The sequence below is a fragment of the Letharia lupina genome (genome assembly GCF_014066315.1).
Source record: "Letharia lupina isolate WasteWater1 chromosome Unknown contig_18, whole genome shotgun sequence".
Taxonomy (NCBI): Eukaryota; Fungi; Ascomycota; class Lecanoromycetes; order Lecanorales; family Parmeliaceae; genus Letharia; species Letharia lupina.
Window position 1 is genome coordinate 1,444,215 of NW_023502987.1, and position 15,450 is coordinate 1,459,664.

General features: G+C 53.7%; 6 protein-coding genes across 6 annotated transcripts; 3 read left to right on the forward strand and 3 right to left on the reverse strand.

The window, feature by feature from the left end:
• Positions 1–565: 565 nt before the first annotated feature.
• Positions 566–1,452, forward strand: HO133_003865 (uncharacterized protein; the record flags this gene model as incomplete). The annotated part of the gene is given in 2 exon segments (XM_037294787.1): positions 566–1,421; positions 1,436–1,452. 2 exon segments carry the CDS (start codon positions 566–568, stop codon positions 1,450–1,452), a joined length of 873 nt encoding a protein of 290 aa, XP_037149475.1.
• Positions 1,453–2,586: 1,134 nt separating this feature from the next.
• On the forward strand, positions 2,587–3,144 carry HO133_003866 (uncharacterized protein; the record flags this gene model as incomplete). The annotated part of the gene is made up of 1 exon (XM_037294788.1): positions 2,587–3,144. One exon carries the CDS (start codon positions 2,587–2,589, stop codon positions 3,142–3,144), a length of 558 nt encoding a protein of 185 aa, XP_037149476.1.
• Positions 3,145–3,463: 319 nt separating this feature from the next.
• Positions 3,464–4,242, forward strand: HO133_003867 (uncharacterized protein; the record flags this gene model as incomplete). The annotated part of the gene is made up of 3 exons (XM_037294789.1): positions 3,464–3,752; positions 3,836–4,018; positions 4,097–4,242. The coding sequence occupies 3 exons, from the start codon at positions 3,464–3,466 to the stop codon at positions 4,240–4,242; spliced, it is 618 nt and encodes a 205-aa protein (XP_037149477.1).
• Positions 4,243–5,170: 928 nt separating this feature from the next.
• Positions 5,171–10,217, reverse strand: HO133_003868 (uncharacterized protein; the record flags this gene model as incomplete). Its single annotated transcript, XM_037294790.1, has 6 exons — positions 5,171–5,982; positions 6,051–6,657; positions 7,474–7,754; positions 7,801–9,687; positions 9,747–10,028; positions 10,106–10,217. 6 exons carry the CDS (start codon positions 10,215–10,217, stop codon positions 5,171–5,173), a joined length of 3,981 nt encoding a protein of 1,326 aa, XP_037149478.1.
• Positions 10,218–13,202: 2,985 nt separating this feature from the next.
• On the reverse strand, positions 13,203–13,835 carry HO133_003869 (uncharacterized protein; the record flags this gene model as incomplete). The annotated part of the gene is made up of 2 exons (XM_037294791.1): positions 13,203–13,380; positions 13,801–13,835. The coding sequence occupies 2 exons, from the start codon at positions 13,833–13,835 to the stop codon at positions 13,203–13,205; spliced, it is 213 nt and encodes a 70-aa protein (XP_037149479.1).
• Positions 13,836–14,123: 288 nt separating this feature from the next.
• On the reverse strand, positions 14,124–15,343 carry HO133_003870 (uncharacterized protein; the record flags this gene model as incomplete). The annotated part of the gene is made up of 2 exons (XM_037294792.1): positions 14,124–15,188; positions 15,245–15,343. The coding sequence occupies 2 exons, from the start codon at positions 15,341–15,343 to the stop codon at positions 14,124–14,126; spliced, it is 1,164 nt and encodes a 387-aa protein (XP_037149480.1).
• Positions 15,344–15,450: the final 107 nt, after the last annotated feature.

A 15,450-nucleotide genomic window follows, 5' to 3' on the forward strand; every position in this document is an offset into this window, starting at 1 on the left:
CTACCCTTCCCAGCTTGTTGATTCGGCTCCTATCGCAATCAATAATTATTCTGTATCATTGTTAATAGCTTCCAAACCTAAATCAAAATCAACAAACCTCTGTTTCCCGAATACTCCCTTGCATTTCTGCGGCCATGCTCGGTGTCCGAGTTTGCAGAATACGAAACCAGTGACGTCGCGTTGCAGTAGCCTTGCCTCGTCTTGTATCCGCTACCGCTTGCTGCTTGGGGCTTAGACAGTGCATACCAAAAGAGTCGGTGCATATTTTGCCAAGAAGTCTTCATAGGAGGATCTTCCACCCTCGTCACTGTGGGAGATTCCGAGTTGGGAAGAACTTCAGCACCAATGTGTGAAAATTCAGGCAGGGGCCGGCTGGATTTGGCCTTCGAGCTCCGAGGTAAGTTTGGAACATCTCTTAAGTCTATACCAATATGGCGAGTATGGATCCCAACTGAGGTATGAACCGGCAGATGTTCCGCCGTCTCACCCTGAAACTTTATCAGCCCTCCAACGAACTTCTCGCTCGCTACGGCGTGACTTTTACCGTCCAATAAAGACATCAATCATGCGCCCTATCATACTACACAGACGAAAGGAGAAGGCGAAAGCTGCAATCCCGAAACCCCTTCCCGAAAGACCGAAGAGACTCAGAGACCTTTCTCTACCACGCAACAGCAGGCCCCAGTCCCAAGGTGGGGATCTCTTCGTGAAACTCCCATACGAAATCCGCCGCATGATCTACATCTATGTCCTCGGTGACGAGATGCTCCATCTCGAGCATCCTTGGGACAAACCGCGAATCGTGCATTATAGCTGCCAACGGAAATTAAACGGCGGGCACCGTTCCTACAACCTCTATGGGCCCACCCAGAAGGAGGCAGGACACGGCAGAATGAGTCTCGTCAAGACCTGCCGAGCCATGTACAACGAATCAATCGACATACTCTACACCACCAACACATTCGCTCTGCAAACCTGCTCGAATCTCGAAACATTCCTCTGGTTCTCCAAAAGCATCCGCCCCGGCCGTCTCGCGTCCATCACCAACATATACATCAACATGTTCGCCGAGTGCTTCGCGCCCTTCTGGACCGACATGACCCCCGGCTCCAGGTTCTGGGACTTCATCCGCGACTGGGGCCGCGTGTGGTCGACGATGGCGACGCGGATGCCCGCCCTCACGACCCTGCGCGTCCACCTGTGCCGGAAGACCCAGGAGCTGGGGCTCGGGACGGACGAGGATTGGATCAGGCCGATGCTGCGGGTCCGCGGGCTGCGGACCTTCGAGCTCGAGCTGGAGGGCAACGGCGTCTGTCGGGAATGGAGCGCGGCGTATTGCGAGCGGTTGCGGGAGTTGCAGGCGTTCCTGGCGAGGACGCTGTGCTCGGAGCGGAAGGCGGGGGAGATGTACCCCGAGGCGAGTACGTGTTGGAAGAGGGCGATGCGGTGTAAAGATGGCATCTGCTGTCGGAAGGGTGTGGTCTGAACTTTTGTCCTTGATCGGGAATCGGATCTTTGTAGAAAGCGGTGTCTGCTATCCACGGGCTACGAGAGGTCCAGTTACCACCAATGAAACATAGCACGAGGCGAAATCGATGAACTCTCTATTGCAGGCCCAAGCGCCACGTTTTGATCCATTTGGACGCAGTCTAGGACCGAAGTGTACTCTACTCGTCATCACTGCGTAGATCCATCCAGCTTAGGCATTTTCGAAGCCACCCGGGTCGCCCCTCAACCCTTTTTTGGAGCATAGGTATCGACTTCTACAGAGACAATTCGTTGAGTCCGTAGACGCCGTCGTGATTCGAGGTTTGGAGTCGAGGGTTGGATTGATTGATTGCTCGTGAGTACTCACCGCGCAGACAGGGTTTAGTTACCTTACTTATTCTATTGCAGCTCTCTAAGCGGGTCTGATTTGCTCATGTTCGAGCCGACTCGGGGGGGGGGGCTCGTTGTCTGGGTGTTGCTGTGGGGGGGGGGGTCGAAACATGCGAGAAAATCAAGCACCGCTTTCCGGTTTGGGTTTTTACGAGCTTATATGATTGGCGATTAGGTAAGGTACTTGGAGTCGAGCTAGATATGTATCCACAGGTAATCGTTGTCGTATAAGCGGATCAGAGATGCTAGCAACCATACGATATTACGTCTTTTGTATTGACTCGCGAAACCGGAGCTCACCAGGACATAATGCCAAAACCACACCAAATCTTGAAGTATGTATTGATTATATATAACTAGATTCAGTAGTCGAATGTCCTGCAGTTGTAAAAGGGTGTGAACGTCTGTTGATTAAGTATGAAGATTGTCATTCTAATCAGGTTATAAACATTGAGCGCTTTGTCCATTCATGCGAAAAGAAAACTTTCGAATCAGCTTCATAAAATTTCTGTTCTTAACCGCACCGCTAACGAGATGAAACGAAATAATACCGGGGCTCGGAGATAAAGCTTGATCTTCCTAAGAGAGAAGAGACCTACCCACCTCTTAGTCGCACTCACCATCTCTCTCAACGCATCAATCTTATCAACATACATACATCTAGCTTCCTCCAGCACTCTTCCCACAATTCTTCCCTCACCACCAAACATGGACTCCACCACCCTCCGCACCAAACAAGCCCCTCTGAAAGAACGCTACAAAACCGACCCCTCCTCCGCCCTCCTCACCCTCAAAACAACCGGCACCCTCTCCTCCACCTCCATCGCCTGCTCCCTCTCCTCCGGCCCCGCCCTCGCCGCCGCCAAATCCAGAACCGCCGGCCTCCACCCCGCAGCCGGCGGCGACGACCCCGAGATCTCCGGCGAACTGTGCTCCGGCGACATGTTGCTGGAAGCGCTCGTGGCGTGCGCGGGCGTCACGTTGAAAGCCGTCGCCACCGCGATGGGGATAGACATCGCGGAGGGGGAGGTGAGGGCGGAGGGGGATTTGGATTTCCGGGGCACGATGGGGGTGGATAGGGGTGCGCCGGTCGGGTTTGTGGGGATACGGTTGGAGTTCGTGTTGGATACGGATGCGGAGCCGAGCAAGGTTGAGAAGCTGGTGCAGTTGACGGAGCGGTATTGCGTGGTTTTGCAGACGATCAGTCACAAGCCGAAGATCAGTGTGACGAGTTCGAAGAAAGGGCTTGTGACGGCAGGAGAGTGACTGCTTTGTTGAGCAATCTTTGCATACCGAAAACCCTGGTCTTGGACTCGGTGCAATCACCCTGGAAATCACCACATGGGGTCCAATGGATTGGGTTTGGGCTGGTTGGGATGGTTATCTTTCGATGCGATGCGCATACGATTGTACCTCACCTCACGCGCAAGTCGCAAGCTCGAGTCGCGTGAGATCTGGGGTAGCTGAGGGATTTTTACTGCTGAAGACGATAACGGAAAACCTTGGTCATTCTGCCTCTCATTATTCAGAATATGGATGTCTGCGATGTGTAAAGCTTCATTTCCAGTCACATTCCTCGACCACAATGCTATTCATCCTCCTGTTGTTCTTTGCCCTGGCGGCACTTGCAGCTCCCTTCGACCCGCTCCTCGACTTGGACACCATCAAAAACCTCACAGCGACAAATCGCTGCTCCAGCTCGCAAGACTGGCAAGCCTACGCCTTCCTCGTCGAAGATTGCTTCACCGCCATCCAGCGCGTCTACCTCGAACAGGTTCTCCAAAAACCTGACGAAATCTACGAATTCATCGCCCCAGGCTCCTACCCCCAAACAAGGAAGCCATGGGTGCGGACGCCGATGCAGTACACCACGAGTGAGTATCAACCCTCTCCCATCCCACATCCGCCGTTCCTGGAGGAAAGACACGACTCGTTGCTGACGGGAAAATCCCCAAAGACTCCTGTACCCTCTCCATCGTAATGCTCAACTGGTTCGGACCCCGAGAACCATTGCCCGGCCGAGGACCCAGAGGCTACGAGCCGTCCGACACAGCCACCTTTAAAGACATATACGGCGCAGCACGCGTCGTTGAACGAGACTGCCTGCTACCCACTCGACGACCCGGGTGGGATGTCGTTGGTAAGACATAAGACCATTGTACCGCTGCAATATCTTTGGCCCTCCGTACCTATCTAACACCCTCTTGCGACCGCGTAGGCGCCAAATCCAGCATCGGCGTCTTCCTCTGGGCGACCGACTCGGTCATCAACGACCGAGTCACCGGGCAAGAAAGCCTTATCCATAGCTCGCCCAACGCGTCGTCGTCGTCGAACAATGCCAACAACATCGACTCAACCGAATGAGTATCATACATCCACCATCGAGAGACACTTCGAACAACAGCAACGTCCTGCGATCCACTCCCACAGCTACATATGCCGCTCTCCTCTGCTCTGCGCACGGCAACGAAAAGACCCGCGACGTCACCGGTTATACCCTGTACTCTCGCTCCCACTCGAGGTATCCAAAGCCTCAAAGTCCACGCTTGGACACGACGTCCGAAAGCACAAAAGCATGCGCAAAGGGGAAGAGAAGATGAGGCATACGGAGGCCTCAGGCGAGCGGGCAAACGGAACCTACCACCGCTTGCGTGAGAAAAGGATGCGATTAGGCGGGTGAGGGCAGGCATGGAGGAAGGGAAGGGGGCTTCCGACGTGTCAAATATGGCGCATATCGGCCTACGGAATCCCTGGAGTTGGCAGGGAGAGTAGAGAGGAAAAGGTAGGTGTTGAATGGGATGAGATCAAGCCTTTGTGCATCCGATATACATACATACCTTGCTAGTAACAGTACACCGGCTAATCCCTTTCGTCGTCTGCCCGGTCTATTTGTGGAATGCTGCTCGCTCGGAGACGTCTGTAAGGTAATGTGGATTTGAGAATGTTAGCTAGGTAGGTAGTTCCCTTTCGTATACACCATTTCACGCCGTGGGACACTGGAAGCGTTTTTGATATGACGTACGATTGAGTGGGTGTCGAGGAACTTTTCTCATACACGTGTGAACAACTCATCGAGCTCACAGCGCTGACGTGAATGATGTGGAGTATCATGGCTCATTCAATCATGCAAGCAGTCGTTCTTTCTTGGACTGCGTGTGAGACGCGTTTCATCATTCATGCTTCTTTTCTTTTCTTCCCTCCTCTCCTCTCCTCTCCTCTCCTCTCCTCCTCACGCAGATCCGATCTCCCTTCCCACCACAACCGTCCCCATTCCAACCCTCACACCCACCCATCAAGCCTTCGGCCTCACCGCCCCCTCCCTCGCCCCAGCCCCCAATCTCCTCTTCCCCACCAACCTCAACCCCGCCACTAACATGATCAACCCTTCAACGCCCAGAACCACAGCCAGCGTAACCATGGCGCCGATGACGCCCGCGACAGGCCTGCTGACCCCACCACCACCACCACCGCCACCGCCGTCCTTCCCGCCCGACGAAGGCGACGTGAGCGTCGAGGAGGAGGAAGCGCACGCGCCCGTCGAATTCCCGCACGCCGTGCACCAATCGGCCTGCGAACCGATGGCGAATTTATCCATCCCGGACACGAAATCGGTCCAAGCGAGCGTCAAGTCCTGCTGCCCGAAGAGCGGGTACGGCGTCGGGGCGCCGGCGCCGCCCGCGGTGCCGTTGCGCCAGAGGAAGCGGACCCGGAGGTCGTCGGCGGCGGGGAAGGGCGAGGGCGGCGCGTCGGTGAAGAGTTCGAACGTCATCGTGGACGCGTAGTCCGGGATGCCGACCCAGTCGGGGCCGAGGGAGGGCAGGTCCGCGAGGCCGAAGAAGGACTGGAAGGGGCCGTAGGCGCCGAGTTGGAGGGTGACGGGGGCGGCGGTGCCGTTGGAGGCGACGGTCGCGTTGAGGGCGGTGACGATTTGGGCGGCGAGGGTGGCGCCGGCGACGGCGCGGATGGGGTCCGAGGCGTTGTAGGCGAGGTTGAACTCGTGGGTGTCGGCCAGGGTGCGGATTTGGAGGAGGGCGTCGGGGGTGAGGAGGTTGGAGGAGGGGATGGTGGCGTTGTGGATTGCGGCGACGTTGAGGTGGTCGAAGACTAGGGTGGAGTTTGTCAGCGTGGGGAGGGGAGCGGGGAGGATGGGGTCGGAGGAAGGGGAATGTTACTTGAGTAAGCGTTTGCGAAATTGGCCTGGCTGGCGTTGAAAGTGGTGTTGATGGTTGGGAGGATGTTGCTGTAGAAAGCTTGGGTACTGTTCAGGAGAGCCAGATATTCAGGCGACGTGAGGTAGTTGTTTGAGCTGATCTCCGCATCTGCGCAGTTGCTCGCACCCTGTAGCCAAGCGTCGTTCTCACTCCCCGTACCGGTGGTGACTGTCTGGATGGGGATGAGTTGGTATCCATTCAGCGGCGCTGCCACGACAGTGCCATTGCCCAGAGTCTGGCTTCCCAGCGTCGCGCCAACAGGAGGATAGAGTCCCTGTAAGAAGCCTTGGGCGGAAGTCATAAGGACATTATCGAGAGGCGCCGAGGCAGCGATCTGGGATAGCTTGACGTTATTCGGTTCGATGCCATTGATGGGGGAGGAGCCGTTGATGTAGTTCTCGCGGAACCAGGTCCCGGAGGAGAAGATTTCGTTGTACCCCAAGTTTGTGAGCTTGGTGGGAGGCCATGCTTTTGATGTGCGGTCACCATGGCGGGAGAAGATGTAGAGGCCGAGGACTGTTTCTGCAGCTGTGGTGAGGGGAAGGAGGAGGGCGAAGGGGAGGAGGGTCTGTGGGAGCATCCTGTTGTAGTGTTAATCGAAGCAAGGACAGGCGGAAGGTAAGGAAAGGGTGGGGAAAAAGATGAAGAGGAAGGAGGAGAGTAATCTAGATTAGATGAAGCAGAGTAGAGTAGAGTAGAGTAGAGTACTCGTAGTATTCCTTGCTTCTTGATGGGAGATACATGAACACTCACCAGAAATTGAATCTGGACATCTTCTTATCATTATTACTGTATTATTCACTGTATTATTCAACCCCACATCAAGAAGCAGAGTTGGGATTCTGGGAGTTGCTGGAGTGGGACCAAACCCTAAAGACCCCACATCCAACGCCAAGTCTAGGCCCTCGCCTATCTAGTATCCATTCGGTCTAGCCAGCCAGAGATCCAACCAAGCCTAATGAGGAAGGCCATCATGCCATCGACGTGGCGACAGCGAGGTCATGGTAGGTAGTGAGTCGTGCTTCGGGCTGCTTGCGGGACGCAAATGGGAATAGGCCAACTCCATGGATAGAAAGGGCAAAATCAATGCGGAATCAAGTGGACGAGGATCACGGTACTGCATCATGCCAATACTAAATATGTTTCCTCTGGTAAAGAACAGGATCACGAATCGAACAAATGAAATCTTGCTCGAAATGCCATCATACACACGTCCAGTTGGTATTAAATGCATATGCGTGCTGTGCTCCGCGGTGAACGTGACAAGTCACATCCAAAGTCCTGCGAGAAACCGTCTCCCACGGAGACGGTAAAGAGGGGTACAAGAAACGAACAATCAGAGCCACAGAGTACTGTCGGGCATCGGACCTTGGCAGAACTATACCTGCCTGCTTTGGTCCCCATTGGACCTGGAAAACACCTTCACAACACCATCGCCTCCTCCACTGACCACCCACCTGCCGTCCTGACTCCACACAACACTGCAGATGCCTTCGCCGCGCATGAGCCGGTGGCTCGTGATTTCTTGTGCGCAAGATCTTTTCTCCAGCGACCAAAATCGGAGACTAGCATCGTGACCGGCAGAGACAAGTTCCGCACCCGAGGGTGAGAGGGAGAGCGCAGAGATGGCGGCGGGGTGGGCAAGCATGTCGTACGTGCATTGACCTACATCCATCAGCATGTAATCATAGTGTAAACAAGGGATCAGTACCGCTGTTGGCATCGAAGAATCGGATATAGCGATCTTCGTGCCCACTGAGTATCACGCCTTCAACACCGCTGCTCGATCCAGTAGGGCCGTGAACCGTGCTCTCATCTTCCGATACCCCTCTTCCAGAGTCAAAGCTCATGGTGCCCTCCAGACCCACAGTCGTAGCGCCTACCGCATTGACGCCTGTGCTGGCAGTCCCGTCATACGTTTCCAGACTCGCCATGCCGACCATCTCTTCTGCTGTGCGGGTGTTGTAGACGAGAATGGAAGCGTCAGCATAAGACACCACGAAAGTCTCACCGGATATGGACAAAGGACTGATACATGTGGGTGATGGGTGATCGGGCCTCTCGATCCGGTGGACGAGGGAGTATTGAAATGGTTTGGAAGTAGCGGTGTTTGGCTGTGGTGAGGATGGGAAGTTGGAGCCTGCCGATACCGAATTTGCTCTTCGACTACCCCCCGTACCCCTTCTCGACGCTTGATGCGGTGATGATGCTTGAGGTGGTGTACTGACAGCCCAGATGAGTATTGTTCCATCCGCGGCACCGGATGCAATGATCGTTCGGTCCGGCCCACCGTGATGCGTAGACTGATCTCCAAGTATGGATGCAGAAGTTCCAGGCAGGACGCAGACCGTCCACACGGCGTCTGTATGACCATCCAGTGTAGCTTTCGGGTCAACCCTGCCCCGTTCCCAGACTCGTACGGTAGCGTCTTGCCCTCCCGAGAAGACCCAGCCATCTCCTTGGGCCCTACCGCCGTTTGTAAATGGCTGGTGTACAGGAGATGCTGCAAGCGAGAGAACGGCTCCAGTATGGCCTCGATGGGTTTGATCGCACTTGAGATCCAGATCTTCTCCCTTGTTTGGATTGCTGCCGGCCGTCCACCTCTTGATTGTCCCATCATCCCCAGCGGTGCAGATCTCAGGTTGCGCTGGGCTCCCTCCACCGGAGAAAATGACGGATCGCACGACGTCGAGATGACCTCTGAGTGCGAAGCGAACCTTGAACTGGCCAGCATCGCCTCTGAAGCTGCCACCCGTATGCGACGTTGATAGCTCTCTCAGCTCATGTGATCCATCGCTCGGCCGCCTTCTCGATAAAGAGCTTTTCCGTCTATGCGAACCAGGCCCCCCGCGCGTAGGAGATTTCAATGCAACGTTGTTTGCGTTTGGGAAGACGTCGGTATCAGGTCTTTGAGGTAATGGTTGCTCTGGCGCAGGCCGGTCTTCAGTAAGAGGAGGCTCTGCAGGGTCGTCAAAATTCCACCCATCTGCATCCGCAACCTCCGGCTCTTCTGATGTTTTGGCGTTCTCCTCTTCTTCGCGAGGTGGTATAGGTCGGCCAAATGAATCATAGCTATGTGCCACCTTTTCAACTTGCTCATCGCGATCACGATTAGGGAAGCCGTATTCTGACCGAGGTTGATTTGACCGATCGATAGCGGTAAGAGGCGGGTTTTGCTGTTGCGCTTGTCGTTCCGGCAGACTTCGACTCATGTAGGATGCCTGTTCTGGTGGCTGTGAGGTGCGAGAGAGTGCTGGAATATCAGAGACTCGAGGGACGGGTGGAGGTTGATGATTAGGTAGAGGCGATGGTCCTAATGATCCGTAATTTGTCGGTAGCTGCTTTTGTCTTTGCTGGACATACACCTCCTCTAAAGACCTCTGTGGTTGTTGATCGTTGGCGTATTGGTGATTCTGAAGTGCTTGCTCCGGCTCTTCGCTATATTGCTGCTGGCCGTTGAACGATAAGACGTGGTACGAGACCTCTTCGATGCATTTGCCAAGGTACAACCGTGACCTATCTCTTTCCGATTCGTGTCTGAGACTTGGAGAGGATTGATCTTCGGGTTCGAGGTCGAGGAAGGAGTTGTGAGGTTTGCCTAGAGATCGCGGGTTTTGTTAGCTACCAGGAATTAGAGAGTGGCGAGAGATGGCCTACCCTTAGAGGTCGGCCTGACGTTCTGCTTCGTGGCCTGAATCTCCTCTTTCTTGTCCTCTGGTTGCGTCCCAGATTGCGGAGATTTGGCTTTTTCCCTCTCCTTTTTGAGGGCATGCTCCAGAAGCCTGATGTGTTTGTCCATTGATTCCCGTAGTCGCTTGTTTGTCCTCCCGTCGCCCTCGAGCTTTCCTATTCGCGACTTCATCTCCGCTCTTTCAATTTGCCAGGCATTCCGTTCACGCTCGTGTCTATGCCATTCAGTTTGTAGGAAGCGCATTACCCCTGTAATGAAAGATGGGTCAGCGGAGAAGTTTGAATCGTCCACAGGTGACGACGCTCGTATCATGACGTGTGCTTACCTTGTAATGTATACTCTGTGCCTTGAGGCTGACCTCCACTATTACCTGCCTCGCTCCCACCACCGGCACTCCCTCCGCTGCCCCCCATGCCAGCGGAGTTCTGCCATGCCATTGTCTCCTAGGTTCTCACGGCCGCACAATCATTACCGTATACCTAAACACAACCGACGGATCTGGGTTGGCTTTTTGTTCAACAAGCTTTCACGGATTGAGCTGGTATAGTCGCGAGCTGTGAATCTGAAGCTCTTGTTTGGAGATACGGATTTGGTGTGAACGACGGTAAGGAGATAGGTGTGATTCATACCCCGAGGATCTATCTTAAATATCAAATGAATGGCCTTTAGCAGTGATAAGGTGTTAACGGTTCTTAACGGTGGTAACGGGTGGGATCATCAACGGCCTGCTGGCGGCGAAGTCGATGTTCCCACTTGGCAGCAGATCCGTCGCGCCAAGCATGGTAGGGCTGAGCGATCCCGTGTTTTTGTGCTTGTGTCGACTAATACACTTCAAATATCAAGTTATAAGCCATGATCTATAGCAATGTCTTCCTGCTCTTGGAAGACGATAAGGGTCATACTTTTCGCTCTAACTGGCTGATCACTGAATATATAGGAAATTGTGAAAGAGCCGCTGACATCCTGAAAATAAATGATCGCGTGATCATTATACGGGTTGTACTGGCTGTAAGCAGTCGCTTAGAGACGATGCTATTCCAGAAGGTATTCAAAGACATTCATTTCACTGACATCTCCGTCTTCACTAAAAGCCTACCTAGTGTCTTGAACGCAACTACCCTGATTCCAGATCTCCAGGCCCACTTTCATGACATCCTCACCCCCTGACCAAATTTTCAAAGACTGACAATCGGCTTCGCGACTATCAGCGCACAAGATCCAGGGCCTAGTTTATCGAGTTCAAGCTGAGGAGCGACACCTGCACTTGTGAGATGCCCATTTAGCAATGCGGCAGAGAGCTCGGTTTCCTTGGACGGTATGGTCTCAGCAGTCGCAACAAATTTTTTGTTAAATATTATCGTGGAATATCCCGAGCCTGATGTCCCCGTCCTCTTCATTCGCAATCAGGAAGCTTTTGGGGGGCATGGCTCGAAACGCGGCCGCAAGTCGAATGATCGCCAGATGGCTGAAAGGGACCACCACTGAGCGATTCGAACGGCTAAATAATACGCAACGAAGGAAAAAGTTTACCCTGCGCATGTGAGAGTCGTTTGAAATCCTCGCTCCGATTTGCTGTCAAGTCACTCGACACATGTGGGGGCGGCTGGTAAGAGGTTACGTTGATGTGGCACATTGAAACCTCGATGCTTAGCATGACGAGTGTCACTGAAGGTCCATATTGTTGTAGGTTCATCAAAAAATCTGTGGGAGCGGTAGTGGTTTGGATAAGAGACAGCAATTAGTTGATACATCATAGACTGCGAAGGTGTACTGATAGGCAAATATGTCTCAAGGTAACAAGTTTCCCGAGTTGCATGCACTCCAGCTTCCCGGATTACACAGGATAGGATTTGAGCCTATTGAAACAGCGAACATTCGCGCCTCAGGAATACAAGACCTGAGATCCGCTAGCTGCCGTGAATAGTGCAAAGCTGCGAGGGGCTGTCTTCTATTACATGTACGATTCCACGGGAGACAGCGTGTGGTTTTCAATAATAGGGCTGGGGGCTGGCTTGGAGAGTATGATGTCTGTGACTGCGAATATACTCGCCGTAGCTGATTTGGGGCAGCCGGATCAGCAATCCGCTTCTATCGCCAATCGCTTGACTACTTCACCTTTGTGGGAGCATGAGCGGCCTCTGCGCTCCCCACCCACTGATGTAATTATGGTCGAGGTGGGGAGATGATAAGGCTCAGCTAAGGTGACCGTGTCTAGAAACAGACGATAAGCAGAGGCACTGCGATTGTGGAGTGTCCCGGTGTCTCACAAGCCTGCCATGATCACAGCAGGTTTGGTTATGATCTCAGGTGGCGCCGAGTTCTGGTCCTCCCCATCTCATTGCACCCGCCATGGGCCTGGCAATGTCCCGCGCATCTTAATAACCTTGAGAACTGTATGGATGGAATTGGAGGAGCCTCTTGACCTGAGCCTTGACCCAGAGCATTGTTCCTGCATTCTGGTTAAGGACTCTTTCCGCTATATCGCTCGAGATCTCAGGCTGCCGTGAGGGTCAAAACTGGCTAAAAGGTGGGTTGGTAATACGATTTTGTGTGAAATTTAAGTCCTCTGGAATTGGGAGGCTCGTGCCTTCTCTAAAACGGCCAACGTTGAGGAATGGGCCATCCAATGGGACGAGTGACGTTCGTTCTTCCCTTCCAGGGTTTGAGCTCGGTCACTAGAGAGCACGCCCCGACCCGTAGGACCGGGGTCTATTCTTGGGGTCTTGGGGGCTTTATTCAAGCTCAGCTACCCTACTTTTCGAGAGTACACAAGCACGCAGCTTGATTGTTTAGCGGATGGCGTGGCTCGTTACTGAAACCCATTGTTGGGAATGCTTCTAACTGCGACTTCAGTAAAATACCTCGGATAGGTCATGAGAATCTCGACCATGGTTACACCTCTAATACATCTCTCGACGCCTAAGTAGTACTCCCTTCTTTTCTCATATCTTCTCAATTCTCATTGCAGAGGCTACAACGTACTAGCAAGCCTAGAGGTGTTCTGTGCTTCTTCCTCTCTCCCCCACAGCCAACCATGGATTTTCGTAATACACCTCCCATATGCTCAACGGCAGCATATGAACCTTATCTCCAACTCAGTGCCTTTCCTCCTGCTCAGGCATACTGTTCCAATCTCTCTTCTGAAAGTCCGATACAAGTCGGCGATCCGACGTGTGCCAGCGGAAGCGATCGATGCATATTGCTCTCTTACCTACAAGCTGCTGACCCCACGTTCGCACAGACTGTCTGGTATGCCTCCCCTTCAGAGCCGACTAAATAAGCTAGGCACTCATCGGATTCAGCTGTTGTATCGGAGATTGCCACAAATCAGAATCAACCGTGATTTCAATAGCCACGAATCCCCCACCTAATACTTCGTCTGCAAGCTCTAAGATAGGATCCGCGGGCTCAGTATCGTCTGTTCAGTCGGAGTCTCCCGGTGTCGTTACAAGTTCATCGACTACAACAGACGTTCCCACGTCATCAAGCTTTTCGGTCAATTCTCTGTCTAATTCCTTGCCCGGTGGCTCGCCATCAATACTGTCAAGCAGATCTTTGTCGACATCGACATCCAGCGCGGAGCTTCCAACGAGCAGCAGCCTATTGAGCTCCAGCATGACAAGTCAAATCCATACCTACAGTACAATATCAACATCCAGAAAAAGGTCTACATCCTCGAGTACGGGAAAAAGCTCCAGCACTAGGATCTTAAGCTCAGGTTCAAGCCCCTCCGCATCGAAAACATCCCCGTCAAGCTCAAAACCGCCAACAAGCACCGCTGCTCACACTACGTCTTACAGCACCTGCGCCACATGCTCCTATCCCACTCCAACGGCTGCTTGTACGAAGTTCAACGGTTACGAGCAGTATCACTCCGGCCAATGCTACATCGAAAATACAAACAATCCTGGCAATGTCGATCCTCTTTACCCGCCTATCTACTCGTACGTGCAGGGTGGCCCCTATTCGTCTACGTATTTCGAAGTAGTACTCGCTAACCTGGAGCACTACAGAACATACCCCGGCACACTCAACCCATGTGATGCCGCCACCATCTGTGCTCTTGGATCCGAAGGGTTCGATCCTAACGTGTACGCTTCATTCGATCTGCACTATCTCTGCTCGAACTCAAGCTGGGTATGCGTGCAATACTATGGCGCCAATTTTCGAGCATCTTATTTCGACAAGCAGGATTTCGACGTGGTTGTAGCGTATGGGTATTATGGTATGCGGGATCATGACTAGGGAGCTGTCTCTAGTGCTCTAGAGTGCTAGTTATGTAGTCTGACTAGGTACATTTATATATTGTAGTTTCTCGCGCTCTATCGAGCACGCCTCCCCCACTAGAATTCCAATTCCTCAACCTCCATCCCACACTCCACGCACGTCTTCGTTCCGACCCCTTCATCCCCCTCGACCGGCCTCCCCCAAACATGCGTATGTTTCCCACCCCTCCCCACCTCGTCCCCAAACTCCCCTCCGCCATCACCCCTCCTCCCCCGCCTATAAGCCTCCACCCTCGTCTTCTTCTTCAACTCCTGCAACTTGGCCCTGAACTTCCCCTCCTTCCTCCTCTTCTTCTCCCCCTCCCTCTTCTCAAACTCTTCATCCAACTTGTCCCCACCACCCCACTTCCTATCGCTGAAAGCGTACTCCTCAACCTGATAGCGCAGATAGAGCATCATATTATTCCACGTACTCTTATGCGGATTCGGACGCTCGAGATGAGGCAGCAACTCCTCATCCTTCAGTTCCGGATCCGTCAACAGATAATCCTCCCTCGCCTCCGTCTTCGTCAGCAAGCTGTATTTCTCCGGAAACTTCTCCTTGCACGCGTTGCACACGGCGCAGTGCAGCACCTCTTCCCACTTCCAATCGATCTCCAGGCTCCCGCACTCCCTGCATTTTTTGTCGCTCCCCTCCCGCGCCCCCTTCGACAGCACGCTCAAGCCCGGCTCGAACGGCCCGGCTTTCTGCTCCCGGAGCGACCGCAGAAGTTGGTGGCGCTCCCACTCCTTCATCGTCATGTGCGCCGGCTTCTCACCCGCTTTCAGCGCGTGCAACGCTTTGTTGTGCGGGTCATCTTCCACCGTCAAGAAGCCCCCTTTCGTATCCGTCATCTTACTGAAGTCATACTCGACGAACTTTGTAAAGTTCCTCGCCGGCTGGATGTCGTCCAGGGGGCGAAAGCCGCCGGGCTTCGCGGCCGGTGTGGTACTTCGAGCATCTCGTAGCGTGGAAGTGACGCCGGCTGTGGTGGAGGAGTAGGGGCGTTTTTGGCCGGCGGCGAGGTTGCTGGAGGTGAGGTTGCTGGAGGAGCGTTTGAGGGAGGTGGGGGCGTCGCTGTTGTTGCGGGCTTCGGATTCGCGTTGGGTGCGGAGGGCTTTGGCTTTCAAGCGGTTGATTTCCTGAGTTGGCCGGTCAGCAGGCTGGGTAGAATAGATGGCGAAAGTATGGGGCATACTATATTCTTGACTTGCTCTGGTGTGAGGGGCGCTCTTGGGAGGACGCCGGGGTTGGAGGGCGTCGTTTGCGGAGGGGGCGTTGAAGGTCGTTCGGTCATTCTGGCGCGAGGTTGATAGAAGATGCCTCAGATGGCATGGTATGGTGTACTGCTGTCGTAGACTTCGGTACAGTTCGAAGATGTGAGTTTTGAGAATTGAGGTGTTG